General features: G+C 44.5%; 1 protein-coding gene across 1 annotated transcript; it reads left to right on the top strand.

Moving 5' to 3' along the window:
- The first annotated feature begins 2,344 nt into the window (after positions 1 to 2,344).
- Positions 2,345 to 2,785, top strand: LOC138892945 (uncharacterized). The gene has a single exon (XM_070176706.1). The coding sequence runs from the start codon at positions 2,345 to 2,347 to the stop codon at positions 2,783 to 2,785; it is 441 nt and encodes a 146-aa protein (XP_070032807.1).
- The last annotated feature ends 19,434 nt before the right edge of the window (positions 2,786 to 22,219 follow it).

The raw sequence follows: 22,219 nt of genomic DNA on the forward strand, positions 1-22,219 counted from the left end.
GTGTCAAGTCGACCCCTCGTCACTACTTCTTCGAGGTTAGGCGGGACACTTACTGGGTACATATTATTTTATGTACTCACGCTACATTTCTGCACTTAACTGTGCAGGATATGAGGTAGGTGCATCTGGATATCCATCCGGCGCGTATTCTTGATCTGGGTTCGAGAATCCACGGTGAGCTGCCCTCCTGAGCCGTTCAGCAGCATGCCAGAGTCCCCTTTTTATCTTGTTCCTATCTATTTCTTTTCAGGCAGTAGGATAGATATGTTTTGTATATTCTACTAAGTTGCCCATATACTTGTGACACTAGATCTTGGCACGTACTAGTAGACTTGTGATTTTGGATTTTGTTCTTATGGTTATTAATGTTTCTCACTGTTTTAATTTAATAATTTGAATCGGTTTTCATTAAATCTTTTAAGTAAAATAAAAAGATCGCTACGTGGGAAAAATCGTTAAAATGGGAAATCATTAGGTTATTCATTGTTGGCTTGTCTAGAAATGGTGTTGGACGCCATCACGGCCTGATATGGAATTGGGTCGTGACAACATGGTATCAGAGCACTAGGTTCACGTAGATCTCACAAGTTATGGGCAGGTCTAATAGAGTCTTGTGGATCGATGCGGAGACGTCCATACTTATTTTTGAAAGGCTATAGGATGTTAGGAAAGCTACTCCTTATTCATTTCCTATCATGCAGTTAATGGTATACTAAGTTTCTTCCTCTTATTCTCTCACAGATGGTGAGAACGCGCGCAACAGACGTTCCAGACCCGGGAGGGGCTGCCCCCTATTGCTAGAAGCCGAAATAGAGGCCGGGGGAGGGCACCGGCCCGAGGTAGGGGGCGAGGATGTCCCAGAGTTGCCCAGTTGCACCGCTAGCGGATCCATTGGAGGATCCTATAGTCGAGGAGCAGGGCGAGGTGCCCGCAGCAGAGCCAGCCCCGGTCGATTTCATGACAGCACCGGGCTTCCAGGAGGTCATGGGTCGTATTCTAAGGTTCATGGATTCTATGACCCAGGCCGGTTTACTTCTGGCAGACCCGACCATATCTCAGGCGGGGGGGGGAGGGGGGAGCACAGACCCCTGCCGCATCAGGCTCCTGGGCAAGTAGTTGCTGTATATCATACCCCGGGCACTCTCCCTATGGGCGGAGCCCAGCCAGTCACAGCAGCTGTACCTGAGCCTAGACTAGCTGCGACCGGCGAGCTGCAGAAGCTTTTGGACAGATGGACTAGACTTCACCCTCCAGTCTTTGGGGGTGAACGACAGGAGGATCCTCAGGACATTATTGATAGGTGCAGGGACAAACTGCACAACATGAGGATATTGGAGTCTCACGGGGTGGATTTCACTACCTTCCAGTTGGAGGGCAGAGCACATAGATGGTGGCAGTCTTATCTTCTTGGTAGACTAGCAGAATCTCCTCCCATGACTTGGGGCCAGTTCACACGCCTATTCTTGGACAAGTATATTCCACCCTCTCAAAGGGAAGAGTTGCGGTTCCAGTTTGAGCAGCTCTAGCAGGGTCAGATGTTCGTGACCGATTATGAGGCAAGATTCTCTGAGCTGTCTCGCCATGCACTCATGATACTCCCTACTGAGGCGCAGCGGGTGCAGAGGTTTGTGGCGGGGTTGCACTCAGGTATTCAGGCAAGTATGGCCCGAGAGGTAGAGATTGGTTCTTCCTACCAGCTAGTAGTAGGGATTTCTTGGAGGACCGAGGGCTATCGCCAGAGGGGTAGGGAGCAGATGCAGCTGGACAAGAGGGTCTGTTACTCCGGGCAGTTCAGAGTTTCCCCAGCTAGGGGCAGAGGACAGTTCATAAGGGGTCAGCCCAGTAGGCCCCCATATCCAGCATCGCCGCCTCCATGGGGTGCTCTAATGCGACCCTACTTCAGTTCCATGCCAGAGAGTTCATATCGCCCACCAACTATTCAGGGTCCTTCTAGTGGGTACTTCAGTCATCATGGTTATTCTAGTGCTTAATTCAGTGCCATGCCAGAGAGTTCATATCGCCAACCAGCTATTCAGGGTTCTTCCGGTGGGTATTCAGGCCATCAGGGTCAGACTTCAAGGCAGCAGATCACCGCACCAAGAGGTTGTTTTGAGTGCGGGGATCTTAGTCATGTTCGGAGATTTTGCCCCAGGCTTCAGGGCAAGGCAGTGCAGCAGGGCTAGCAACCCATGAGTTTAGCTCTAGTAGCTGCACCAGCCATCCAGCCGCCCAGAGGCGGAGGACAGGTGGGTAGAGGTCGTCCCAGAGGTGGAGGTCAGGCAGGCGGAGGCCAGCCGGGGGCGCTCCAGCCATATTTTATGTTGTTCCTGCCAGACCAAGTACAATGGCCTTAGATGTCGTGATCATATGTATTATCTCTGTCTGTGGTAGGGATGCTTCAGTATTATTTGATCCAGGATCTACCTATTTGTATGTGCCATCCATGTTTGCTCATTTTCTGGAGATTTCTCGCGAGTCCTTGGGCACTTTTGTTTATGTGTCCACTCTTGTGGGCGACTCTGTGGTTGTGGATAAGATCTATCGATCTTGTGTGGTCACATTCTGTGGTTACGAGACTAGAGCGGACCTTCTGTTACTTGATATGACCGACTTTGAGGTCATCCTGGGCATGGATTGGTTATCCCCATATCATGCTATCCTTGATTGCCATGCCAAGAGTGTTACCTTAGAAATGCCAGAGTTGCCTAGATTGGAGTGGAAGGGTTCGTCTGCCAGTACATCTAGTCGGATTATCTCTTTTCTGAAGGCTCAACATATGTTCTAGAAGGGTTGTTTGGCTTATCTAGCCTATGTTCGGGATACCACCGCAGAGTTTCAGACGATTGATTCAGTGCCAGTAGTCCGGGAGTTCGCCGATGTGTTTCCTTCTGACCTTCCAGGCATGCCACCAGATCGTGATATTGATTTCTCTATTGACTTAGCTCCGGGTACCCAGTCTATATCCATCCCACCAAACCGTATGGCTCCGAAATAGTTGAAAGAATTGAAGGAACAACTTGAGGAGTTGCTAGCAAAGGGGTTCGTCAGGCCGAGTATATCACCTTGGGGTGCACCAGTGTTATTTGTGAAGAAGAAAGATGGAACTATACGGATGTGCATTGATTACCGCCAGTTGAACAAAGTTACCATTAAGAACAAGTACCTTTTACCGCGTATTGATGATTTGTTTAACTAGTTGTAGGGTTCTAGGGTGTTTTCTAAGATCGACTTGAGATCGGGATACCATCAGTTGAATATTCGGGACTAAGATGTTCCGAAGACTACCTTCCGTACTAGATATGGCCATTATGAGTTTCTAGTGATGTCCTTCGGCTTGACCAATGCCCTAGCGGCATTTATAGATTTGATGAACAGGGTGTTCGGGCCTCATATTGATTCCTTTGTTATTGTCTTCATTGATGACATCTTGATTTACTCACATAGCATGGAGGAGCACGAGCAGCATTTGAGGGTGGTGCTTCAGACCTTGCGGGAATATAAGCTATATGCTAAGTTCTCCAAGTGTGAGTTTTGGTTAGATTCCGTGGCATTCTTGGGGCATGTGGTATCAGGTGAGGGCATTAAGGTGGATCCCAAGAAGGTCGAGGCAGTTCAAAGTTGGCCTCGTCTTACTTCGACGATTGAGCTTAGGAGTTTCTTGGGGTTAGTAGGGTATTATCGCTAGTTCATGGAGGGCTTCTCTTCTGTTGCAGCACCTTTGACTAGATTGACCCAGAAGGGTGTTTAGTTTCGTTGGTACGATGATTGTGAGGCGAGCTTTCAGAAGCTCAAGACAGCTTTGACTACAACACCAGTTCTAGTGTTGCCTTCCGATTCGGGATGTATTCGGTGTATTATGATGCTTCACGCGTTGGCTTGGGTTGTGTATTGATGCAGGAGGGGCGAGTTATTGCATATGCTTCATGTCAGATGAAGCCCTATGAGAAGAATTATCATGTGCACGATTTGGAGTTGGCCGCGATTGTTCATGCTCTTAAGATCTGGAGGCATTACCTTTATGGGGTGTCCTATGAGGTTTACACTGATCATCGCAGCTTGCAGCATTTGTTCAAGCAAAGGGATCTTAATTTGAGGCAGCGCAGATGGCTTGAGTTACTGAAGGATTATGACATCACTATTCTTTATCATCCGGGCAAGGCAAACGTGGTCGCGGATGCCTTGAGCAGAAAGGTAGAGAGTATGGGTAGCTTGGCATTCATTTCAGCAGAGGAGAGACCACTAGCCTTGGACATTCGGTCCTTGGCTAACAGACTTGTGAGGTTGGATATTTCAGAGCCCAGCCGAGTTCTTGCATGTATTGTTGCCCAGTCTTCACTATTGGAGCAGATCAAGGCTCGACAGTTTGATGATCTGCACTTGCCAGTTCTCAGAGGGACGGTACTACAGGGTGGTGCCAGGGAGGTTTCTATTGGCGAGGATAGTGTTCTGCGACTCTAGGGTCGTCTTTGTGTTCCTAATGTCGATGACGTGAGGGAGAGGATTCTAGAGGAGGCGCACAGTTCTCGATATTCCATTCACCTAGGTGCTACGAAGATGTATAGCGACCTGAAGCAGCAGTTTTGGTGGCGGCGGATGAAGAAAGACATAGTTAAGTATGTAGCTAGATGCCTGAATTGCCAGCAGGTTAAGTATGAGCACCAGAGGCCAGGAGTCCTACTCCAGTAGATGACTATACCTGAGTGGAAGTGTGAGCATATCACTATAGACTTCGTAGTTGGATTGCCGCGGACCTTGCGAAAGTTTGATGAAGTTTGGGTCATTGTAGACAGATTGACCAAGTCGGCACACTTCATTCCTGTGATGACTACATATACTTCAGAGAGATTGGCCCGGATTTATATCCAGGAGATAGTTCGACTACACGGTGTGCCCGTTTCAGACAGAGGTCCTCAGTTTACTTCACATTTTTGGAGAGCGGTACAGAGTGAGTTGGGAACCCGCGTAGAGCTCAACACAACATTTCATCCGCAGACAGACGGTCAGTCGGAGCGGACAGTTCAGATATTGGAGGACATGCTTAGGGCATGTGTGATTGACTTTGGACAGCAGTGGGATCGATTCTTGCCTTTGGCCAAGTTTGCTTACAACAACAGCTATCAGTCCAACATCGAGATGGCTCTATTTTAGGCTTTATATGGTCGGCGATATCGTTCTCCTATCGGGTGGTTTGAGCCCGGTGAGGCTAAGTTATATGGTACTGATTTACTGAAGGATGCCTTGGACAAGGTAAAGTTGATTCAGGAGTGACTTCACACAGCACAATCCAGACAGAAGAGTTACGCAGATCAGAAGGCACGTGATGTGTCATTTATGGTAGGCGAGAAGGTTTTCCTAAAAGTCTCGCCGATGAAGGGGATCATGAGATTTGGGAAGAAGGGCAAGTTGATCCCAAGGTTTATAGGCCCATTTGAGGTGTTGAGGCGAATTGGGGAGGTTGCTTATGAGCTTGCTTTACCTTCCAACCTATCGGGAGTTCATCCGGTCTTCCACGTGTCTATGCTCCGGAGGTATCACGCCAACTTGTCACATGTTTTAGACTTTAACACGATTCAGTTAGATGAGAGCCTATATTATGAGGAGGAGCCAGTTGCCATTGTTGCTAGGCAGGATCACAAGTTAAGATCCAAGAGGATTTCCGCGGTAAAGGTTCGGTGGAGTGGCCAACCAGTCGAGGAGGCGACCTAGGAGTCAGAGGAGGACATGCGGAGCCGATATCCTCACTTATTCAGCACTCCAGGTATAATTCTAAACCTGTTCGAGTATGAACATTTGTTTAAGAGGTGGAGAATGTAACGACCCGACCGATCATTTTGCTTTTTAGAACCTCGTTCCCCTAAATAAGACTTCCCATACGTGCTTTTACTGCTTTATGACTTGCAGGGATGGTTAGTTCGGGATTTGGAAGGGTTCGGGTTGAAATCGGAATGCTTGCTTCCTTATGTTGGCCTAAATAGACTAAGTTTGACTTTGGTCAACATTTTTAGTAAACGACCTCGAAATCGAGATTTGACGGTTCCAATAGGTTCGTATGATAATTTCGGACTTGGGTGTATGTTCGGATCGGGTTTTGGATGACCCGAGAGCGTTTTGGCACCTAATAGTGAAAGTTGGTTCTTGAAGGTTTTAGAAGTTCTTTAAATTTTGTTGGGAGTGGGTTTTGATGATATCGAGGCCCAAATAGAATTTCGAGATCGGAAATAGTTCCGTAATATCATTTAAGACTTGCACGCAAAATTTGGTGTCAAGCCGAGTAGTTTAAGTACATTTCAGCGCATTGGAAGTAAATTGAAGAACTTGAAGTTCTTAAGTTTGATTCAATTAGTTTTAGGGTGTGATTCCTAGTTTTAATGTTGTTTCGGGCGTTCCGAGAGTTCGAGCGAGTCCGTTTTATGATTTTAAACTTGTTTGTATGTGCGGGCGAGGCCCCGGGGGCCCCGAGTGTGGATCGGACGAGGCTCGGACCAAGTTGGGAGCATTGAGCCACAGCTGAAGCTCCCAGATCTGTCATAATCACACATGCGCTTGGTCAGTCGCAGGTGCGGGCTCGCATGTGCGATCCACGAGCCGCATAAGAGAGAGATCAAGGGCAGTCCAGGAACCGCAGATGCGGAAGATTGGACGCACTTGTACGACCGCAGGTGCGAGAGCTTTGGTCGCAGGTGCGACTAGGCCCGCAGAAGCGGCCCCTTCTATCCGCAGATGTAGAGACTGTCCAGGTGAGGGAAAAGTGTACTTGTGAGGCATTTGTTGCAGGTGCGAGACCGCAGATGCGGCCAAGGCACCGCAGGTGCGAAAGTCGCTGGGCAGTGAGGGTTCATTTAATACGGACTTAGGACATTTTATCACATTTTTCTCTCACTCTTGGGCTATTTGAGAGCTTTGAATGAGGGAATTTCGACCTAGCTTTGTGAGTTTCGAGTCGTTTGGCACCAAATTTGGAGGTTTGAGCACATTCTTGAATCGGGAAGTGGTCTTTGAGACGAGGTAAGTCTCCTTTCTAACCTTGTAAGAAGGAAAGTTTTCCATAGGAGAATTAACTAATATATGTGACTATTTGTGTGTGGGGGGGGGGAGGGGGGGTACGTACATACGAAGTGATGAGAGCCCGTGCATAGCTACTACTTATGCTAAAGTCCGGGTAGTCTAGAACCCCATTATGCCATACGTGAAATAATTGTGCCTTTACTTGTCAATTGAATTGCTTAAATCATAATTTCCTTAATTGTAAGAGGATCCCAAAGGGATAAGTTTCACTTAATTGAGGGTATGGATAGAACACTTAACTGCCATTGAAAACTTGTATTTCTTTAAGTGTTTTCTATTAGTGGAGCGGGCCGAGCGCCTTAGCAGATTAAATAGATGCATCTATGGTTCGCGCCGTTCGACCCTCGGCAGTGCACAATTTAAATATCATTATGTTGGTTCGGGCCATACGTCCTCGGCATTATTTACGCATGAATATTTTGGGATTCTATACTCATAACTGATGTTGCTCCAATGTTTAAATGGAAGATAAATTTGGGATTTATAATTGTGAAAAAGGGTATTTTCCATCACTTACTATTGAGTTTTAGTATATTTATTGTAATCTATGCTCAGTTGAAATTTTAAATTCATTATCATTAGCCTTAGTAAGTATCAAGTCAACCCCTCGTCACTACTTTTTCGAGGTTAGACGGGACACTTACTGGGTATATGTTATTTTATGTACTCACGCTACACTTCTGCACTTAACTGTGCAAGATCTGAGGCAGGTGCATCTGGATATCCATCCGGCGCGCATTCTTGATCTGGGTTGGAGATTCCACGGGGAGCTGCACTCCTGAGCCGTTCAGCAGCATGCCGGAGTCCCCTTTTTATCTTGTTCCTGTCTATTCCTTTTCAGGAAGTAGGATAGATATCTTTTGTATATTCTACTAAGTTGCCCATATATTTGTGACACTAGATCTTGATACGTAATAGTAGACTTGTGATTTTGGGTTTTGTTCTTACAATTATTAATGTTTCTCGTTGTTTTCATTTAATAATTTAAATCGGTTTTCATTAAATTTTTTAAGTAAAATAAAAAGATCACTACACGGGAAAAATCGTTAAAGTGGGAAATCATTAGGTTATTCATTGTTGGCTTGTCTAGCAACGGTACTGGACACCATCACGGCCTGATATGGAATTGGGTCGTGACACCCTAGAAGCGATTTTTTTAAGAGATTTGCTTCCTAAATACATTGTTAATGTGACTTTAATCTACTTCTTTTCAATTACCCTTTACATTACATAAGTTTTCAACATCAAATATAGGATTTTTATGGTAAAAATTAGGAATTTGGGTAGAATTAGGGATTTTTGCAAATTTGGGAATTTGACCTCGAATTGAGGTCTGATTTCGAAACTAATTACATAATCGGGCTCGGAGGTGAATGTGTAATCGGGTTTTTGTCTGAATCTCGAGTTTTGACCAAGCGGGCCCGGGGTTGACTTTTTCATTAATGATCTAAATTGAACTTTTTTCATTCGTGGGTGGTTTCTAAGGCTTATTTTGAATCGTTTGGTTAATAATTTGCTAGATTTGATTGGTTTGGAGGCTTGTTCAAAAGGCAAGGCCGTGGTTGAACCTTTGAGTTGATTGCAGAGTGAGGTAAGTGTTGGGTCTATCCTTGATTTGAGGGAATTAGGAACCCTTGAGCTATGTACTATGTGAATTTCATGTGTAGCGGTGTATATGCAAGGTGACAATTATGTATACGCCGTCAAATTCCTTGTTTCCATATTTTCCCGTATTTCATTAATTACTTTATTCCAAGACTTAACCGTTACATTACTTGTTTTCCCTATCTTCATCGCTTCATATTATGTCTTATTTCATGCCTTAATTGCTACATGCTTATTTGACTTCCATGCCATAATTGCTACTTGCCATTTAGCATTTCTTGTATTAAATTGTCCATCCCCTCCCTGATTCTATACTTATTTACTACTTGTCTCTATTTGTTTCCCTCATATATCTAAATTGTTTTATGCCTTATTTCCTTATAGTTTCGTATTAATTGTTGCCTTCATTAAAGTAGTTTCACTTGTACGTATTGTTAAAAGTAGATACCATTGAGTTGGTAAAGTTGAGACATCCGAGTAGTTCGAGTCTCTTTGATTATGATGTTACTCTCCATTGCGCGTACATTTGTTCTCTTGATGTATGATTTCTTGTAAATCTTAATTATTAAGTTACATGGGGCGGGGATTCCGGGTTGGGATAAGTTGGTATCAGAGCACTAGGTTGCTTAGGTCTCACGAATCATGAGCAAGCTTAGTAGAGTCTGGAGGATCGGTACGGAGACGTCTATACTTATCTCCCAGAGGCTACGGAGTTTAGGAAAAAGTTCACTTCTTTCCTTCTCTATCATGCAATTTTATTCTATCATTGATGATTGAACCACTCTATTCTTGTTCTCTCGTAGATGGCGAGAACACGCATGATATCAGCAGCCGGACAAGAGCAGAGCCCCCAGTGGCAGCTACGACTAGGGGCAGAGGTCGAGGCCGAGGCAGAGGCAAATCTCAGGTTAGAGCTCGAGCAGCAGCACCTGCAGTGGAGCCTCAGGTAGATTTTGATGAGGAGGTTCCAGCTCAGACTCTACCCGTCGTACTAGATCAGGTCCCGGAGGGGTTCATAGCCACTCCTTTGCTTTAGGATGCTCTAGTCTGTTTGGCGGATCTTATGGAGATTGTGGCCCAGACCGATACATTCCCGGTGGCACCAGCCATCTCTCGGGATAGGGGAGGAGCATAGACTCCCGCTACTCATACCCCGGAGCAGGTGTCTCCCAAGTATCAGACTCCAGTAGCCCCGCCAGTTGGGGTAGTTCAGCCGGTTGTTGCAGCACAGGTCGGTGATAGGCCCGCTTTATCTTCTGAGGCTATGTTGAGGTTGGATAAGTTTACCAAGCTCTTTCCTGTTCATTTAAGTGGTGCATCTTCTGAGGACCCATAGGATTTTTTGAACAGTTACCACGAGGTGTTGCATAATATGGGTATAGTTGAGACCAATGGGGCCGATTTTGCAGCATTTCAGCTGATTAGTTCTGCCCGAAGATGGTGGAGAGATTACATATTGACTAGACCAGCTGGTTCGCCTGCACTTACCTGAGATCAGTTCTCACAACTATTTCTAGAGAAGTTCATTTCTGTCACTCTAATAGTGGAATACCGCAGGCTGTTCGAGCGTCTTCAGCAGGGGAGTATGACCGTCACCCAGTATGAGACTCGACTTGTGGACCTAGCTCGCCACGCCACCATCTTGCTTCCTACTAAGAGGGAGAGAGTGAAGAAATTTATTGATGGACTCACCTACACTATCAGGCTACAGATGGCCAAGGAGACCGTGAGTGATATTTCATTCCAGACAGTCGTAGATATTGCTAGACATATCAAGCTCAGGAGATAGGGTTGGTGTCTGATAAGAGGCCTTGTTATTTTGGTGGGTTCAATGGTGCGTCATCTGGATGCAGGGGTTCTTTTGGTAAAGGTCATCCTCGTAGGCCATTTCAGTCAGCTCTTCAGGTAGCCCACGGTGCTTCGGGGGGTCATGGTTCTTACGGGTCTCTTCCTGAGCAGCCAGTATTGGGTGCACATTCAACTCATATCAGTGCACCTCCACTTCAGAGTTACTACAATGGCTATTCAGACTGCCATGGCCATTCATTGTTACAGCAGCCTCAGTAGCCGAGGGGGTTCTTTGAGTGTGGGGACATAGGTCATATCAGAAGGTATTGCTGTAGATTGTTGAGTAGCAAATCTCTGCAGGGTTCTCATTCCATCATACCGATGCCGGTTACCCTACCGCCTATGCAGCCAGCTAGAGGCAGGGGTCAGATTGTTAGAGGTAGAGGTCAGGCCACTAGAGGTGGGGATCAGATCGTTAGAGGTGGAGGCTAGCCATCTAGGGGTCGAGGTAGAGTCATCTGACGCCATTATCACAGGTATTGTTCCAGTTTGCCATAGAGATGCTTCTGATCTATTTGATCCGGGCTCTACTTATTCCTACATGTCATCCTATTTTGCCTCATATTTGGTTATGCCTCATGATTCTTTGAGTGCTCATGTGTATGTGTCCACGCCTGTGAGAGATTCTATTATTGTAGATCGCGTCTATCGCTCGTGTGTGATTACTATTTGGAGTCTTGAGACTAGTGTAGATCTTTTACTTCTTGATATGGTAGATTTTGATGTTATCTTGGGTATGGATTGCTGTCACCTTATCATGCTATATTAGACTGTCATGCCAAGATGGTAACCTTAGCCATGCCAGGGTTCCCTCGATTAGAGTGGAGGGGGACTTCTGGCCATTCTGCCAGCAAAGTTATTTCTTATGTGAAGGATCGACATATGGTCGAGAATAGATGTTTAGCTAATTTGGCCTATGTCTGTGATTTTAGTGCGAAGGTTCCTTCCATGGATTCAGTACCAGTTGTTCGTGAGTTTCCAGGGGTGTTTCCTGCAGATCTTTTGGGGATGCCACCCGACAGAGATATTGACTTGTGTATTGATTTGGCTTCGGGCACTCAGCCTATTTCTATTCCACCATACCGTATGGCCCCGCCAGAGTTGAAGGAATTGAAGGAGCAGTTGCAATATTTGCTTGATAAGGGATTCATTAGTCCCATTGTCTCCCCCTGGGGTGCGCCCGTGTTGTTCGTGAAGAAGAAAGATGGATCGATGAGGATTTGTATATATTATCGGCAGTTGAACAAGGTCACTATCAAGAACAAGTATCCGTTGAAGATTAGGGCATCCGATGTCTCTAAGACGGTTTTTCGGACTCGGTATGGCCATTATGAGTTCCTAGTGATGTCATTTGGGTTGACAAATTCCCCAGCAGCATTTATGGATTTGATGAACCGAGTGTTCAAGCCCTACTTGGATTCTTTTGTGATTGTATCCATTGATGATATCTTGATCTACTTCCGCAGTCGAGAAGAGCATGAGCAACATCTTCGGATTGTACTTCAGACTTTGAGGGATAGCCAGTTATATGCCAAGTTTCAAAGTGTGAGTTTTGATTAGACTCAATCGCCTTTTGGGGCATGTTGTATCATCAGAGGACATAAAGGTGGATCCTAAGAACATTGAGGCAGTTCAGAACTGGCCTAGACCTACTTTAGCTACAGATATCCATAGTTTCCTGGGTTTGGCAGGTTATTATCGCCGGTTCGTGGAGGGGTTTTCATCCATAGCAGCCCCATTGACCAGATTGATCCAGAAGGGGGCCTCGTTCAGATGGTCGAATGAGTGTGAGTTGAGCTTTTAGAAGCTCAAGACTACTTTGACTACGAAGCCAGTATTGGTGTTGCCCAAAAATTCAGGATCTTACACAGTGTATTGTGATGCATCTCGTATTGGGCTCGGTGCAGAATTGATGCAGGATGGCAGGGTGATTGCATACGCGTCGTGACAATTGATGGTTCATGAGAAGAACTACCATGTTCATGACTTAGAGTTGGCAGCCATATATTTGGAGGCACTATCTTTACGGTGTGTCATGCGAGGTATTCACAGATCATCGGAGTCTATAGTATTTGCTCAGGCAAACGAATCTCAACTAGAGGTAGAGGAGGTGGTTGGAGTTGTTGAAAGACTATGCTATCACTATTTTGTGTCATCCCGGGAAGGCCAATATGGTGGCCTATGCCTTGAGTAGAAAGGCAGTGAGTAGGAGTAGCCTTACATATGTTCCATTTTGTGAGAGGCCACTTGTGGCAGATGTTCAGGCTTTGGCAAATTAGTTCGTGAGGTTAGATGTTTCAGAGCCTAGTCATGGTTTAGCTTGCACAGTCGCTCGGTTTTCCTTGTATGAGCGCATCAGAGAGTGTCAATGTGATGATCCCCATTTACCTGTCCTTAAGGACACAAGTGTGGCACGGGGGTGCCAAGCAGGTTACTGTTGGAGATGATGGGGTTTTGAGGATGCATGGTCGTATTTGTGTGCCCAATGTGGATAGGCTTCGTGAGTTGATTCCTGAGGAGGCCCACGATTCCCGGTATTCTATTCATCAGGGTGCCGCCAAGATGTATCAGGACTTGCGGCAGTATTATTGGTGTAGGGGGATGAAGAAGGATATAGTTGCATATGTGGCTCAGTGTCAAAATTGTCAGCAAGTAAAGTACGAACATCAGAGGCCTGGTAGTTTACTTCAGAGGTTAGAGATTCTTGAGTGGAAGTAGGAGCATATCACTATGGATTTTATTGTTGGACGCCCACAGGCTTAGAAGAAATTTGACGCAGTATGGGTCATTGTAGACAGGTTGACCAAGTCGGCACATTTCATTCCAGTGGCAGTTACCTATTCTTCAGAGTGGTTAGCTGAGATCTACATCCGTGAGATCGTTCATCTTCATGGTGTGCATGTGTCTATCATTTCTGATCAAGGTACACAGTTCACCTCGCACTTTTGGAGGGCCGTACAACGTGAATTGGGCACGCAGGTTGAGTTGAGTATATAATTTAATCCACAGACGGACAGACAGTCCGAGCGCACTATTCAGATATTGGAGGATATGCTTCGCGCTTGCGTTATGGATTTTGGGGGTTCTTGGGATCAGTTCTTGCTACTTGCAGAGTTTGCCTGGAGGGGTTTATAGCCACTCCAGTGCTTCAGGAGGCTCTAGTCTATTTGGTGGGTCTTATGAAGAGTGTGGCCCAGACCGGTACATTCCCGGTGGCACCAGCCGTCTCTCGGGCTGGAGGAGGAGCACAGACTCCCGTTTCTCACACCCCGGAGCAGCTGGCTCCCTAGTATAAGATTCCAGTAGCCCCGCCAGTTGGGGTAGTTCAGCCGGTTATTGCGGCACAAGCCGGTAATAGGCCCGCTTTGTCTTCTGAGGCTATGTTGAGGTTGGATAAGTTTACCATGCTCTTTCCTGTTCATTTCAGTAGTGCATCTTCTAAGGACCCACAAGATTTTCTGGATCGTTGCCACGAGGTGTTGCACAACATGGGTATAGTTAAGACCAATAGGGTCAATTTTACAGTATTTTGGCTGACTGGTTCTGCCTGGAGATGGTGGAGAGATTACATGTTGACTAGACCAGCTGGTTTGCCTACACTTACTTGGGATCAGTTCTCACAGCTATTTCTAGAGAAGTTCATTCCTGTCACTCTGAGAGAGGAGTGTCGTAGGATGTTTGAGCGCCTTCAGTAGGTAGTATGACTGTCACCCAGTACGAGACTCGATTTATGGACCTAGCTCGCCACGCCACCATTTTGCTTCCTACTGAGAGCGAGAGAGTGAAGAGATTTATTGATGGACTCATCTACACTATCAGGCTACAGATGACCAAGGAGACCGGGAGTAATATTTCTTTCCAGACGGCCATAGATATTGCTAGACAGATCGAGATGGTTCATGCTCAGGAGAGAGGGCCAGTGTCTGATAAGAGGCCTCATCATTTCGGTGGGTTTAGTGGTGCCTCATTTGGAGGCAGGGCTCTTTTGATAGAGGACATCCTCCTAGGCCGCTTTAGTCAGCTCTTCAGGTAGCCCACAGTGTTTCGGGGGGGTCGTGGTTCTTAAAGGGGAAATGAATGAGTTAGTTAGGGATCAGATAGCCCTTAATAAGAGGAGAGAAAACATTATAAGTGCTCTTAATAGCAGTTCCCCTTTTTTAATATTCACTGCAGTCATTTCATTTATACAGGAACAGGCTGACAGAAATCCCTCTTGCAAAAATAGCTTCTTTTATGTTTGGCCACATGGTTTGTATTCTAAGTATTGTGTTAGGTAACTAGTTCCACATTGTCAGTTGTATTAAAGCCTTTTAGGCTTAAGAGAGTGATAAAGTCTATCAAAACTCGTCACGGTGACTTGGATAAAGAACAACTAAATCCTGGATAGATATGATCCAAGCAATCTCCTCTATGCGCCGCTAATACCAATACTGGGATCTGCACAAGAAGTACAGAAATATAGTATGCGTATAACCAAACCAATATACTTAGTAAGTATTGAGCCTAACCCCGATGAGATAGTGACGAGGCTATGACAAGACACCTACTAAAAACCTATTCAGTTATACACATAAAGCAACAAAATAGCAAATAAAGCATCAAAAGTAATAATATGGTAAGGACATGTAAAGATGGACAAATATACGAAAACAATAAGCAAAAAGTCACCAAGTAAGCCTCTTTCAAAATAAACACCGAAACCATCGAGTCAAGGCCATATCTAAATTTTCAAGTATCACGACCCGGAATCCCCACCCTCGGGACCGTGATGGCGCCTAATATTTCACTTGCTAGGCAAGCCAATGTTATATGTCACTATTAACCATTTTTAATAAACTTCATATACGATGACAATAAAGAAACTAAATAGTCTAAAACAAGGTAAATAAACTAATAAGTGACGAAATCCAAATACAAATCCTGAATCTGGTGTCACGAATATATGAGCGTCTAAGATACTACAAATAATGGTCTGAAATGAACATAACTGTGTGAATCAAATGAACAGCTAAAGGAAATAGAAGGGGACTTCAAAGTTGCGGACGTCCTGCGGCCATACCTTAAATCTTCTCTGGATAGCTGGGTCCGAGCAAGTCTAGGTACACTGTTGGGACCAACTCCGGTATCTGTACAAGAAGTGTAGAGTGTAGTATGAGTACAACCAACCCTATGTACTCTGTAAGTGTCGAGCCTAACCTCGACGAAGTAGTGACGAGGCTAAGGCATGTCACTTATATTAACATGTACCCAATAATAATAATAATAATAACAGAAAAGACAAGAATAGAAGTAAAGCAGGTAACTCAAATCAACAACCGAGGCCAATCTAACAGTCACAAACAAATATTACTTTTATCAATATGTTGTGGCGTGCAACCCGATCCCACAATATCAACTTTAAACTATCCGTTGCGGCACGCAATCTGACCCCACCATATAATCATCTGTAAATATCATAGTCCATCCTTATTACAACATTTCAATTTATCAGCTTTCAAGTTGGGATCGGGTTTCAGGTGATCCGAGAGCATTGCAGCGCTTAATGTTGAAAGTTGGTTCATTGAAGGTTTTCAAGCTCTTTAAACTTTGTTTGGAGTAGACTTTGGTATTATCGAGGTCCGTTTGGGATTCCGAGCCTGGAAATAGGTTTGTATGGTAATTTTTGACTTGTACGCAAAATTTAGTGTCATTCTGAGTAGTCTAAATATGATTCGGCGCATTCAGAGCTAGCTAAGAAGTTTGAAGTTCATAAGTTGATTCAATTAGGTTTTGGGTGCGATTTTTAGTTTGAATGTTGTTTTACGTGTTCTGAGGGTTCGAGCGGGTCCGTATTATATTTATAGACTTATTGTTGCATTTGCAAGTGGTCCCGGTATCACGACCCAATTCCGTACTAGGTCGAGATTGCACCTAACGCCGCCATTAGGCAAGCCCACAAGCGAAACTACTATCTATTTATCCCTTTTGAACATATTTTTAATTACAGTAAATTTCATGCAACTATGATAAGTTTTTTCTATTCAAAATATCAACATCATAAGTACATAGACAGCGGTGATAGAAATGACAAGTACAGCAATACATAAGTACCACAAATCTCCAAAATCCGGCGTCACAAGTACATGAGCAATCTAGATAATATAGTAAACTACTAAAACTATTGTCGAAAGTAATAGACCGGAATAGTAAATACGATGGAAGGAGACTCCAGTGTTGCCGATCGTAGCAAGGCAAGAAGCTCACCCTAAGTCTCCATAGATGATCGGTTACGCTCCTGCGTGACCACTGGTGGAACCTGTCTCAGTACCTGCACATCAGTGCAGAAGTGTAGCGTGAATACGAAAAACAATGAGTACCCAGTAAGTATCTAGTCTAACCTTGAAGATGTAGTGACGAGGGGTCGACTTGACACTTACTAGAGGTTAATAATAATAATGAAAGTGCATAAAGTAGACATGGTGAACATACAACATATATCAATGAGAAAAATAAAAGCAACTATAATAAATACAACAGGAGTCCGTAACACATCACCAACATCTCATAACTGGCCGTGAAGACCCTAACTTAATTATATCCAAATTGGAACTCGTTTCGATTATTAAGCACGAAGTTGCTGAGGCGAACGCCCCGATCCCATAAGAATAGTGGTACTCAGTACTGCCGAGGAGAATGGCCCGATCCTGTGAGAGTGGTGTTACCATACTGCCGAGGTGAACGGCCTGATCCCATTAGAGTAGAGAAGATTACCTCGCTCGCGGAAGTACTTGCGACGTGAGATGACATAGATTTTTCATAGTTATTACGTATTTCTCAATTTTTCCAAAATAAGAAGGCTAAGTCGATAATTGCAACTTTAAAATCCCTAGTCTTAACTCTATTCAAGACACTTAATACGCATGTTAAACACAACAGTGCAATTAAAAGCATGATGTGGATCTAATTCTACCCGGACATATCATGGAATATAGTTATGCATGGACTCTCGTCATCTCGTGTGTACGTAGCTCCCCACACAACTAATACACAATAAAGATATACCTAAGGGGATGAGTTTCCTCTTACAAGGTTAGGCAAGAGACTTATCTCATTTTCAAGCTCACTTCCGGTCTACTAATCCGCTCTAAAAGCCCTAAGTCAATGTTGAATAATCCAAAACTAGTCAAATATTATATAATTTAATCAATATATACTCAAAAGTTCATAATTTAGCTATTAGAGTAATTACCCAACCAAAATTGGAAGATTCTTAAAATTCACCGTCGGGCCCACGTGCCTGGATTTTAGAAATTTTCGAAGATAAATATTACCCATAGCGTCACCAACTCAAATATAAAAGTTTTACTTAATTTCACAACCAATTTCGTGGCCAAATCCTATTTTTACCAAAACCCTAGGTTATTCACAAATCCCACAAGTTTTCAAAATCTTTCCATGCTTAATCTACCCAAAACCTACATAATTAACTTGAAAATGGGTGGGAGTTACTTACCTTAGGATATTGATAAGAATCCCCCTCAAATGTGCTCTCAAAATCTCCCAAGACTAAATGAAAATGTAAGGAAAAAGGTCTAAGTCCCGCAATAAAAGCCCTCACTGCCCCAGCGATTTTCGCATCTGCAAAACCGTAGGTGCGATCAAAAGGTCGCACATGCGATCCCCAACTGCCTCCAGCTTCTTCGCTTCTGCGGACGGGGATCCACTTCTGTGGGTCCGCTTCTGCGACCCACAGCCGGGCTGGCCTTCCTTCGCATCTGCGGCCCATTCATCGCAGAAGCGAGTCCGCTTCTGCGGTAATTCTTCATTTCTGCGGACCACTAGCCACCCACTCCCAGGCCTCTTCTGCGAGCTCGCACCTGCGGCCAAATCTACGCAGGTGCGAACGCACCAGATCTGAAGCAATAGCAGTTCCTCCATGCCGAATTCCGAGTCCGATTCCAATCCATTTTGCATCTGCCCTTCCCCCCCCCCCCCCCGGGGACCCCATCTAATTACACTCACATATCAAACTACATAATATGGACCCGCTCATGTGATCGAAACAATAAAATAACATCTAGAAATACGAATCGGATACCCAAACACATGAATTCAACATGAAACTCAAAAACATCTAACAACACTTTCGCGCGTCTGATTCTTATCAAATAAACTCGAAATGTTGCCAAATTTTGCGTGCAAGTGATAAATCACCATACGGAACTACTCCTAGGCTTAGAATCCCAAACGGACCTCGATAGCACCAAAACCTACTCTAAACCAAACTTAAAGGACTTGGAAAACCTTCAATGCGCTAAATTTCAATATTAAGTGCTGAAACGCTCCCGGTCATATGAAACCCGATCCTAACACATGCCCAAGTCCAAAATCATCATATGAACCTATTGGGACCATCAAATCCTAGTTCTGAGATCGTTTACTCAAAACGTTGACTCTAGTCAAATTTAACCATTATAGGCTACTATTAAGAAACTAAGTGTTCCAATTTTAACCCGAACCCTTCCAAACCCGAACTAACTATCCCCGCAAGTCATAAAATAGTAGAAGCACATACGGGGAGTCTTAATTAGGGGAACGGGGACCTAGAAAGAAAAATGACTGCCGAGTCGTTACATTCTCCATCTCTTAAACAAACATTTGTCATCGAAAGGGTCTAGAATCATACCTGGAGTGCTGAATAAGTGTGGATATCTACTCTGCATGTCCTTCTCGGCCTCCTAAGTCATTTACTCGACTGGTTGACCCCTCCACTGGACCTATACCGCAACAATCCTCTTGGACCTCAACTGGCGAACCTGCCTGTCAACAATGGGAACTAGCTTCTCTTCATACCCAAAACTTTCATCTAGCTGAATCGTGCTGTAATCTAGCACGCGCGATCTATCAGTATGATACCTCGGGAGCATAGACACATGGAAGACTGAATGAACTCCTAATAGACTGGGAGGCAAAGCAAGCTCATAAGCAACCTCGCCAACTCACCGCAACACCTCAAATGGGCCAATAAACCTTGGGCTCAGCTTGCCCTTCTTCCCGAACCTCATGATCCCCTTAATCAGCCAAACTTTCAAGAGAACCTTCTCGCCCACCATAAATGATAGATCACGCACCTTCTAATCCGCGTAACTCTTCTGTCTGGACTGTGCTGTGCGAAGTCGCTCCTGAATCAACTTTACCTTTTCCAAGGCATCCTTCACTAACTTAGCCTCGCCGGGCTCAAACCATCCGATGGGCAAACGATATCGCCGACCATATAGAGCCTCAAATGGAGCCATCTCAATGCTAGACTGATAACTGTTGTTGTAAGCAAACTCGGACAAGTGGCAAGAATCTATTCTACTGACCTCTGAAGTCAACGACACATGCTCTGAGCATATCCTCTAGAATCTGAATTGTCCGCTCCGACTGCCTGTCGGTCTGCGGATGAAAAGTTGCGCTGACCTCTACCCGGGTACCCAATTCACTCTGAATTGCTCTCCAAAATTGCGAAGTGAACTGAGGGCCTCTATCTGAAATGATGGAAACAGGCACACCATGCAACCGAACAATCTCTTGAATATAAATCTGGGTCAATCTCTCTGAAGAATACGTAGTCACGACCGAAATAAAGTGTGCCGACTTGGTCAATCTGTCGACAATGACACAAATTGTATCGAACTTCCTCAAAGTCCGCGGAAACCCAACTACGAAGTCCATAGCAATGCGCTCCCATTTCCAATCAGGTATAACTATCTGCTGAAGTAGGCTACCGGGCCTCTAGTGCTCATACTTAACCTGCTGGTAATTAAGGAACCTCGCTACATACTCAACTATATCCGTCTTCATCCACCGCCACCAATAATGCTACCTCAGGTTGCGATACATCTTTGTAGTACATGGATGAATAAAATACCGAGAACTGTACGCTTCCTCTAGAATCTTCTCCCTCAAGCCATCAATATTAGGAACACATAGGCGACCCTGGAGCCGCAGAACACCATTCTCTCCGGTAGTAACCTCCTTAGCACCACCCTGAAGTACCGTCTCCCTGAGAACCAATAAGTGCGGATCATTATACTGACGAGCCTTGATCTACTCAAGTAATGAAGACTGGGCCACTACGCACACAAAAATTCGATTGGGCTCTGAAATATCCAATCGCATAAGTTTGTTAGCTAAGGACTGAATGTCCAAAGCCAATGGTCTCTCCTCTATTGAAATGAATGCCAAACTCCCCATGCTCTCAGCCTTTCTGCTCAAGGCATCCGCAACCATATTCGCCTTGCCCAAGTGATAAAGTATGGTAATATCACAGTCCTTTAGTAACTCAAACCACATGCACTGCCTTAAATTGAGGTCCCTCTGCTTGAACAAATGCTACAAACTGCGATGATCGGTGTAAACCTCACAGGATACCCCATAAAGATAATGCCTCCAGATCTTGAGAGCATGAACTATCGCAGCCAACTCCAAATCATGTACGGGGTAATTTTTCTCGTGGGGCTACAACTGACGTGAAATATATGCAATAACTCGCCCCTCCTGCATCAATACATAACTCAAGCCAATGCATGAAGCGTCACAGTACACAGTATACGTCCCTGAACCGGAAGGCAACACTAAAACTAGTGTTGTAGTCAAAGTTGCCTTGAGCTTCTGAAAGCTCGCCTCGCAATAATCGGACCATCGGAAAAGATCACCTTTCTGGGTCAATCTAATCAAAGATGTTGTAATAGATGAGAAGGCATCTACAAACCGGCGATAATAACCTGCTAACCCAAGGAAACTTCTAATCTCGGTCACTCTGGTAGAACGAGGCCAACTCTGAATTGCCTCGATCTTCTGCGGATCTACCTTAATACCCTTACCTAGTACAACATGCCCCAGGAATGCCACATAATCTAACCAGAACTCTCACTTGGAGAACGTAGCATTGGGTTGGCGTTCGGTACTTTGGTATAGTTTTTAAAAATTTCGGTACGGTATTTCGGTATTTGATTTGTCAATTATGCATACCAAATACCGTATCAAAGTAATTAGGTACGGTTCGGTATTTTCTTATTTGGTTCGGTATGGTTTCGGTACGGGTAATTATACCAACTCTTTATGAAAAAAAGTGGTGAATTCTAATTCATTAGAAATCACACAATAATATAACATCAATACCCAATTAGCATAGCAATGGCAGCGACTCCCTAGTTGGCCTAGCAGGTCCTTCAACATAGACCTAAGGATGAACAGACAAATTTACAGGTATACCCATGTATCATAATATTAAATGGAAGATGGTTCGGTATAACCATACTATTACAACTTAGAGGCCTCAGTCTATTTCTAGCTACATTCCACTAAATAAAGAATGCACATTCAAAGTCTATTAATTAGACAATATGTATGCTTTGAAAATGTTTATAGGTGGTGATCATTACCGCACTATCTGTGCATACAACATGTCCACAGCATCCATCCCATGAAGATCTCTCCACCCAATCCATAGAGTTGAACAATGTAGTAGGTCCACCATAGTATGTAATAATTGAGTTAACTCCTTCAATGTCAATATTCTCATATTTCTACATGTTTCATATGGCCAGGAAACAAGACATGTTACAATCAACTTATGAGATGCTAAAGTGTAAATTAATAAGTGACGTAGAAGTTAAAAGGATTCACAACATAGATGATACAACCAAACAGTCATCACAAAGAACATTGTGATTGA

The sequence above is a fragment of the Nicotiana tomentosiformis genome, chromosome 5, assembly GCF_000390325.3.
Source record: "Nicotiana tomentosiformis chromosome 5, ASM39032v3, whole genome shotgun sequence".
NCBI lineage: Eukaryota > Viridiplantae > Streptophyta > Magnoliopsida > Solanales > Solanaceae > Nicotiana > Nicotiana tomentosiformis.